This window comes from Neltuma alba, unplaced genomic scaffold (assembly GCF_004799145.2).
Source record: "Neltuma alba isolate B1F8T4 unplaced genomic scaffold, ASM479914v2 tig00011277_pilon, whole genome shotgun sequence".
NCBI lineage: Eukaryota > Viridiplantae > Streptophyta > Magnoliopsida > Fabales > Fabaceae > Neltuma > Neltuma alba.
The window spans coordinates 147,356-156,826 of record NW_021635987.1 but is presented as its reverse complement, the minus strand read 5'-3'; the positions used below and the strand labels follow the sequence as shown (position 1 = coordinate 156,826).

General features: G+C 33.9%; 1 protein-coding gene across 4 annotated transcripts; it reads left to right on the top strand.

The window, feature by feature from the left end:
• Window positions 1-2,383: 2,383 nt before the first annotated feature.
• LOC114711140 (protein prenyltransferase alpha subunit repeat-containing protein 1) lies at window positions 2,384-9,230 on the top strand. 4 transcript variants are annotated; one of them, XM_028895491.1, is made up of 11 exons: window positions 2,384-2,873; window positions 4,026-4,113; window positions 5,004-5,405; window positions 5,727-5,837; window positions 5,983-6,116; window positions 6,534-6,574; window positions 6,765-6,842; window positions 6,996-7,082; window positions 8,147-8,197; window positions 8,429-8,665; window positions 8,793-9,230. In XM_028895491.1, the coding sequence occupies exons 2-11, from the start codon at window positions 4,031-4,033 to the stop codon at window positions 8,910-8,912; spliced, it is 1,344 nt and encodes a 447-aa protein (XP_028751324.1). In that variant the 5' UTR covers window positions 2,384-2,873; window positions 4,026-4,030; the 3' UTR covers window positions 8,913-9,230. The 4 variants fall into 4 exon arrangements, with proteins under 4 accessions (XP_028751324.1, XP_028751323.1, XP_028751322.1 ...); XM_028895490.1 differs by having other exon boundaries at window positions 4,021-4,113; XM_028895489.1 differs by lacking the exon at window positions 2,384-2,873 and having other exon boundaries at window positions 4,008-4,113; window positions 5,983-6,073; window positions 6,534-6,602.
• The last annotated feature ends 241 nt before the right edge of the window (window positions 9,231-9,471 follow it).

Genomic DNA, 9,471 nt, shown 5'->3' with positions numbered 1-9,471 from the left:
TTGATTAGATTAAGGAAGTTAGGTAAGTTAGTTAATTATAAGAAATATGATATGTTTTTCTTAAAATACTATAATCATCTTTCTTAATATCCTCCCCTTCTTCTACTTGATTATAGTTGAAAAACTATTATAAGGATAATTTAAGAAAAATTGATAAATATAAGAAATAAATCTTATATTTAGAATTAAAATCAACTCAACAATTATGTTTATATTAAGAATCGGAGATATCTTTCTTATGGATATTAGCAATACCAAATCCTTGTACAAAGTCAAACCTCATATTGTCACAAACTATATACTCTCCGGTCCTTAATATAAGACATTTAACTAATTTGATTAGATTAAGAAAGTTAGGTAAGTTAGTTAATTATAAGAAAAGTGACACATTTTTCTTAAAACACCATAATCATCTTTTTTTAATACCCCATTTTCTTCTTTCACTTGATTATGGTTGAGGAGTATTCATAGGGGTAATTTAGAGAAAATTGATAAATATGAGAAATGGGTCTTATATTTAGGATCAAAACCAACTCAAGAATTAGATCATATATTAAGGACTGAAGGAGTATTAGAATATTACTACCTTTGAAAGAAGAGACATACGACATCCACCACATCTGGTATCAATACAAGCAGTAGCACTTAGGCTAATTATGATCTAAATTCTTTTGGTCAATAATCTAAATCTTTTGAAAGTCGTCCTCTAATTTTTTTCCACATCCACCACATCTGACATCAATATATCTTAGAGCAAGTATGATCTAAATTTTTTTTATCCAAAGTAATCTAAATCTTTGAAAGCCGTCCTCTAATTTTTTTCCACATCCACCACATCTGGCATCAATACATCTTAGGCCAAGTATGATCTAAAGTTTTTTGTCAAAAGTAATTTAAATCTTCTGAAAGTCGCCCTCTAATTTTTTTCCCATGTATAGACACGCACTTGTAACTTAATTACATGTTTTTTTTTTTTAATAAACGTAACCATGTCCTTTTTAAGTAAACCATTTTGATCTACAAATTCCAATCGACCCTGATCTAAATAAGTTGTTTTTTAAAAATCAAAGTTCCCAGACACTTGCATGAGCATCTATTTACTCCACGTTTGATATATGAGGCTGACTGTAGAACATTTTGCATTCTCTTTCTAAAAGCTCTTGTTCATGAAACTTTTATGTCGTGCGTGTGTTTTCACAAGCGATTTGCAAAAAATTCAACGAAATAAAGAACTGTGTGCTAGTATAAGTCTAAGAAGAAGAAAAATTCCTTATGGGGATCGATCTCAATGATATATTATCACTAGCAGGAGGATTTTTTTTTTTTAACGTGTCATAAAAAAGACAAAAGAGAAGGTGATAATTACCAAGAGCTTGTGCGAGAAGACGAAAATTGTTCTACTTACAAAATTCATCTGTTTGAGAATGTGGGCATCAAATTGCTTATTTTTTGAACTTTACTCGCAAAATTTGGAGATTTCTTGAACTTTAATTTGTTCACAAATTTGGAGGTTAGGCTTTTCCAATCTCAAAAGCTAAGATTGTCCATTTTTAATATTTTTGGTCTACTTTCTACTCTATTAACAACAAATATCAAGTTTAATATTGTCTCCGGTTCTCAATATGCTACCTCTGGTTCTTAATATAAGATCTCGTTTGATTTTTATTTTAGCATTAAATATAAGACCTCAATTCACTTTGTCTTTTATATTTATATATTTTTTTAAGATAGTCCTTTTAATAATGGTCGTTCTAACCAATATACTTAATTAGTAAGGATATTTTAGAAAAGATAACACATATTTATTACAAATAACTAACTTAACTTATTTCTTTAATCTTTTCAAATTAGTTAACTAGCTCTTTTAATCAGGATCAGAGGTAGTAAGAATTAGTTGAGTAATTTGAAGAGATTAAAAAATTTTGTTGAGTTAGTAATAATTAGATGATGTCTTTTCTAGAATACTCTTACTAATCAAATATCATTTGATAGAATATTTAATATGTAAAACTACTACAAAAACTATTTTAAAAATAGATAAATTTGATAGACAAATTATCTTAGAATTTTATATTTAAAACCAAATTAAAAATTAAATTAGTTTTTATATTAAAAATTAGAAATAGTATTATTAAACATTGGTGAAGACTAAAAGGAGCAACGGGGAGGACTGGCTGGCTTGAGAGTCAACATAGTGCACCCGTTTATTTTCAAACGGGCACGGGCCGTTTAAATCGGCAAAAAGGGATTGTGTTTGATCCGAGTTTCTTCGGTTTACAGGTAATCCATTTACTTAGATTAATATTTATCTTAAAAGTCCCTAATATTCTTCATCACTCACCAGGCAATAAAATTCATATTAAGGCTAATCAATATACAAATCACGATAAAAACTAGAAATTTCAAAAAGAAAGGAAGGACAGAGGTTACATAAGAGATCAGAAAAAGCCCAGACAGACAACGCTGAAGCTCTTCAGCGCTGAGTGAGTGCCATCATGGGGAGATGCTGCGAAATTGAGAGTCTGAGGTGGTGAGACTGAGACCGAGACGGGCAGAAGGTGGAGAGAGTAGAGACAGAAGCATGTTGCTGAGGCCGTGGATGAAGACGGTAAGTCGGTGACCGCAAACACTGAAGAATGAAGAGGAAGTGCCGCAGGGCTGGATTGTTGTCAGCAAGAATGGGAAATTTCTGTATTTTGAAGGCGAATCCTTCTTGAAGCTGGTATCCGCACCGGATTGTCCATTGCTGCTTTAGGAGAAAAGTTTTATATGCTAATGACTAATATCGTTTCCTGTAAATGAAAAGTCGCTGTCTTGTTCCTAAGATTTTACTCGGTGTTTCATTGTAGAGAGCCTGCTACCGCATTTGAAAGGTGAGCCCTTGTGACTTTATTGTACGATCATTTCCTTTACTCATGATTCATTTCTTTGAAGGTTATGAGGTGTAAATTAAATAGGATTCGGGGGTTTGCATATTCACAATAGACAATTCGAACTTAGTGCAGATAAGTGCGGAATATAAAAGGGGTTCGTCTGAAGCACTTGCGGTGCTTTGTTCTTGATCTGGTTAACTAGGATGTGCTGATTAGCTAGGTGAAAAGGATAATGCAATTGAATCTAATTTTTTCCATTTAAGATGGCTGAACTTCAATTAGTTTCCAAAGAGTTATTATTGATGATGAAAGAGACTAAAATTGCACCTCAACGCAAATGAACGTAGCATGCTATTAGATTATTTTTGTTAGCTACTATATCTTCATCTTGTGAATAGTATAGTTGAATAGTTGGTTGTTGACTGACTATACTGATATTGTGCGAATTATATGCCTGACCTCAGATACTAGGATGAGGATTATTGTTGAGCTGCTATATCTTCATCTTCTTTTCGCTAGAGGAAATTTTGTTGTGGCTATTAACTTATTATCGTGGGGAAAATATCAGAAGGACCTAGGAAGGGTGAATATAAGCAGGAAAAGTTTGCAATGGTACCATCTCGGTGAGGCATGGGAGGACGTATGTTAAACAAAACCACACAACTTGGTGATTGTCTCTCAAAAGAATGTACTAGCTAATTTTGGTGTGTTGACTACCATATAGACCTTCCTCAATGTATACATTTGAATGCATGAGTGTCAGTCATCAGCCGTATTTATATAGCATCTTGGGCCATTATGTGGTTCAATATCTCATCTAGAAAAGAGGGGATGAAAGTTTAGAGGATCACTAAAAGGAGGGATAAATGTTGCCTTTTCAACTGCAAAGAGATGTTAAGATAGGAGAGGACTTTAAAGCATAATTATAGGGCCTTTTGGTGATCATTTTGATTGATATTCAGTTAGCAAGCATTTATGGCTAGTGATAGTTTGATATTTTCTATTCCTTTCATATTTGAGAAGAGATTTTATGTTCATTGACTTGAGTTTTCATGTATAAATTAATGAAATTGGTTTGTTAATTGATCCCCTTTTTTTTTTTTTGGGTGTTTTTTTAACGTTTGAATCTGGTGCCTATGGCAACTAGGACAGCAAACATGAGCAAAGAATCATGTTCAGAAGAAAAAGGCTTGAATCTATTGCATCAGTTGGAAGACATATTTGAAAATGACCCACTAATGTAAGTTTAATGATTACATGTGTTTAGTGTGATTGATATAATGGTTGCCTCAGTGGTTGGTTCATAAACTTGAGAAATTTATGACATTTCATAGAGAATGAACACTTTAATGCTAAATCAGCAGGTTTGGAATATGTCTTCTGTATGGTTTAAATGAGATAAGGAAAATAGAAGGCAGTTAATTCTTTCTGCAAGTTTGTTTTATCCAGTATTAAATGTCGGCAATAATTTTGGGCGTTATTTCGCCTGCAATGACATTGACGTCATACTTTGTTGTTTCACTTGCAGATTGTTGAAATGACTCATATTTAGTCATTTATCTCATTTCTAGAGGGTTTATTTTGGTTTCTTGCTACTGATATTTTGGGAAAAATCTCTTTTATTTATCTACAAGGACCTTGAACTGTCTCTAAACTTCTGGAAGTTGTGTTGGTTGAAGAAGGGTTTAGCTACTATGTTGGTATATCATGTTCAAAATGATACCTCAATTTTTACAAGGGACATTTTTTATTTTTATTTTTTTTAATTTTTTGGTTTTAAATCTTATTGGTATAACCTTTAGGGACTTTTTTTAAATTTTTTTTTTCCATTTTTAAATATTGTTGGTATGACCTTTTGCACAATTTTGTGAACATGTTGGTGCCTTGATGTTTGTACGTCCTGCAACTGGCTCCTTGTTATTTAATATGCTGTCTTCTGTCTTAGTTAATTAGTTTTACATTTGCCTCATGAATGGTTAATGGGAACCATTTTTAGACGTACTGAACTCTATTCATGCAAAGTCTATGGTTCGTAGAATGATATCTGAAGATATAACTTCGACTTGGATAGCATCCTGTTGGTATATGTTGCCTTTATTTAATGATTTTTATCTTTGGCTTCTGGATTAGTGATGAAATGGGCTATATTCATCCGTCTCAATTCTCCTTGCTTAATGATGAATCGGGTATTCCCGGTGATTCACCTGAAGAAGTTTTGCATCCATCAGCAGAAAGGACGGCAAGCTCTGTGGAATCACTTCTTGATGCTTCCAACCAAGAGAACTTATATTTTTGGAACAGGGATCATAAGCTGGGAATTTCAACCCAAATTCTTCTACAATTATATAGATCTGCTAAACAATCATTTATGTCTGCATTTAAACAATACAAGGCATCTAATATTCAATCTGACAAAGTTGTCGATTCGTCATATGCCTTTCCATCCTGTGATCATCTTGAAAGTATACTTATGAGACATAGCAGATCCCTTCTGCTGCTGAGCTGTGACTTCATAACTGCTTGGAATTGCAGGTTCTATTCTAATCATTTGTATGCTTTAGTTATCTTATTGATATCTGTAAGTCAACATCATAAGTTTGAAGACAACATAAATTGTCTTCTATGCTTTTTTGAAATCCCTCATGGTAATCTTATCATGTGAATTTTCATTTGAGCTATCTCTTTGCATTTTCCTTTCACGGATTTGAGAACATAATTGTACATTGAAATCAGAACTGTGGTAAAATAATATAAGATGAAACTAGTTTCAATTTTTATGGTAAAATAATATAAGAGGCAATTAGTTTCACTTTTTGTGGCAAACCCCTCAAATTTTTCCTACACTTGTTATAGAAAGTATGTACTCTCCAAGAAGAATCAACCCTCGGTGTTTATGGATGAACTTCACCTTTCAGCACTTGTGCTCTCATATGCGCCTAAAAGTGAACAAGCTTGGAGCCATAGGTATTGTATATATTCTAGTTATGGCTTTGTCTCCATCAGTTAAAGGATACTTGTTGATCATGCTTTAATTCTTGACTATAGATTGAACCTAAAGCAGTTTTGAAAATCGAATAGCATTCTAATTTACAGTATGTGTTACTGCCAGGCGGTGGGTAATCAAGTCAATCTCTGCAAACTGTTCAAATTTCAACGAGATTTTAGAGAAAGAATCTGAGCTGGTGGAAAAAATAGCTGAGGTCTTAATTCTGTGTAGGAACTACATATTGTTAAATTGGAAAGGTTTTATTTTTCTCTTTGGATGTTCATAGAGCTTGTTTACGCAGAAAGAGTATAAATCTTGTGTTTGCCTTCATTTATCCTTGATCGTTTGCACAAAATCTGCACAATGGATAATAGAAAATTCTGCAGTCAAATTGGCAATTGAACTATTTCAAATTTGTTTCTGCAGTTATAGTTGCTTTTGATATTATAATGAAATAGAAGTCATAAAGATGGAATAATGGATAAAACATCCACCTTTTATCGTAAAAGGGATGAAATTGAAGAAAACAGGATGGAGAGAGCTATGAATAATTTTACTAGGTTTCTGTCATCCATTTACCTTTTATCATCACTACTTTGATACTTTGATGTCCGATGAACTGTATTTTCTTTAGGTGAATATTCATTTATTCCTTTTTAATCCTGTATTTTCAGAGATCAAAGATGAATTACCGTGCTTGGAATCACCGATGCTGGTTAGTTTCTTACATGAAAACAGAACAGGTTTGCTTTTAATATATTAGGAGTTCCATAGGCTCTCTGTCTCATGTGAATTTAAGATCTAGACTCTAGAGCAATAACAAAATGCACAAGCAGGCTGACATGAGTGGTGTTATATGTGATGTTGAATTTCCAGCAATGGATTAAAAAATTGTGTTTCTGTAGGTTCTGCATGAATTGAAGAGAGCCAGAAATTGGGCTGCGCAGCATATTGCTGATAATTCTTGCTTTCATTACCGCAGAGTAAGTTTTGAACTTTGATTTACTTGCTTGGACCCGGTGATCAATGGTTATTACTTATTATCATTATTCCTTTCTAGTTTAGAGATGTAGATATCATGTCAAGTGATGAGTTTGAGAATTTGCACGTCATATTTGAAGTTTTCTTGATTGCAGCGTCTATTGCTGAAGATTTTGGAGGACTCAAGTTGTAGGAGATGTGTATCTTCTGGTTACAATTTTGATATGGAGCAGCTTTGGAAGGTAAAGCTCGTATATTTTGCACTCAAATTGTCAGTATTCTTAGCTAGCTTTAGTCCTCTTTGTGCTTCTCTTTGATGATGCAAACTACTAGGGACAATTTGGTTTCAAAAACGGAAACATTGTTAGACACAAGACGTGGGAAACTCTTTGTGAAATAGTAAATGGAGACTTGTGTAGAAAGGTTTCTCTTCTACTCTGCCTATACCCATTCTCCAAACATGGTTGGGCGTTCCACAACAATTTTATGCTTGCTATGAAGTTTATATTGAATCATTGATTAGGTATGGGTCCTACATAAAGGTCACGACTACTTTTTAAAAATTAAAAATTTTAACCAAGGGCCTAAGAATCCAACTGCTGACTTGCTTTGACAGAGGAAGCACATTTCATTAGGTAGCCAATCACCGTTCTGGTGGCTTGTAATTTAGAAGATGCATATTATTTCAGTCATTATTGAAATAGCTCGATTGTGACAACACTTCAGCGGCAAAACATTCGAAGCGTGCCATTAACCAGAGATAAAAAATTGTACGAGGTATGCTACAAAAAATTGAAAATGGAAAGTATTAACGGGAGGCGTTTGGCGTGTTGTAATCTCGCATTGCACAGTATCTTGGATCCCATGATGTCGGATATCATGGTAAGATGGGCAAATTTGCCATTGCAATCTATAGAAAGGATGCAAGTGGTATTTATGAAATTTCACAAGGTTAACAGAGGTGTGATAGAGGTTCCTCAAGGATTTTTTTTTTTTTTTTTGGGGTACGATGGGAAATATATCACCTGATTTTTGAATTCAATGAAGTTGTAATGGAAAAATTTAAAAATAAAAAATAAAAAAAAGGCGAAAGTGTTGAAGCTGCTACTTCACATTAGGGGATCTTCTTCAACTTCAGACGATCCCCATCCTGGTAAGGTATCAACCTATGACCGGTCATAATTTTGGATGTCAGTGTGTCAAGCGCTTTTGTAGTTATGGAAATAGCTGTGATCTTTTATTCTTTTAATCATCAGTATAAGCGCTCACGCCTGTATGTTACTTTTTTACACTTTTGGGTTGACAGGATGAACTTGACTGGAACAGAACATTGGTAAATCGTTTTGTTGGAAGAGAGGTATGGGGCCTTATTTATCAGTTATCATTATTATAATTAGTTTATGATAATGATCCATGGGTCAGCCGGGATAAGGTTTGGTTTGTTCTAATATCACGAGCTGGACAGCTAACCTATCATGATGATACTTACAGGTTGCTGGAACAATGGACTTAGTTTCACTTTCCATTCTGTGCTATTTCAGTAATTTTCTTATCACCTGAGATGTTTCATGTTGCTTATATTGAACAGGCTCTGTGGCTTCATCGGCGGTTTCTTTCCTCATGCTGGATCAACCATTTTCTAACAGAGTCGAGTAATACATCCAATGCTTCCAAGGAGACAGCCAGCAAGTATCATGAATTTGGAGAATTTCTGGAGAATGAATTATGTCTGGCGAAGTCTTGCTCAACTATTTTGGATAATGACTTTGAGGATCTCCAATCACAAGCAAAACACTCCGCTTGTTATATCCTATGGTTGAGAACGGTAGGTGCATCCTTTTTTTTTTTTTTTTTCCTTTTTCTTTTTTCTTTTTCTTTTTGTGCCTTCTGTTTTAAGCAGTTAGTTGGATTACCTTCTGAAGCTATTTGTCAAATTCCCATTTGTGCTTCAGCAAGTCCCCAAGCCTCTAGAAAATGAGCTTCTAGAGAAACTGAGAGGAGTTGATCTGCTAAACTTGCTTAATAAGTCATGCCCAGAGAGATCCTCGCTGTTCAATGACATTATGAAGTAGATGGAAGCATGCAAGCTTTGTGTGAGGGAGTTCATGTCTTTTGAAAAGAAGGGAATACTAAAAGTTATTGTTGATTCCATAAATGTTCGTTTACCTGATGCAATTACCAAAAATCCTTCATACTGATAATAAACCTTTTAGACAAGAGCAAGAGATTGCTGGACATGCTTAAATGTAAATTTAAGAATGTGACATTGTAATGGGTGTTTTTTTTTTTGGTGATATGTATTGGGTGTTATTCGGCTCTTGTTAGAATGTGTTTCTAACCCAAGGTTAAGTTATCCCAAAATGAGATATATCTTGAAGTTCTATCTTTTACTTCGAAATACTCCTATTCGTTCAAAATACAAGTATCAAAATGTAACCAAATTGAATAGGAAAGAGTAGTTTTTAAGTGCATGTATCTCTTGCTAGACTCGACACGCTCTTTTAGTTATAATATCGGAACAATTTTTTTTTCCCCCACTTTGGCAATTTTTAACATTCAAATCAGATATAAGAGACCCCATCACTAGGTATATAAGCAGAAAGAGGACCCAATAGGCAGTACATAAGTAAT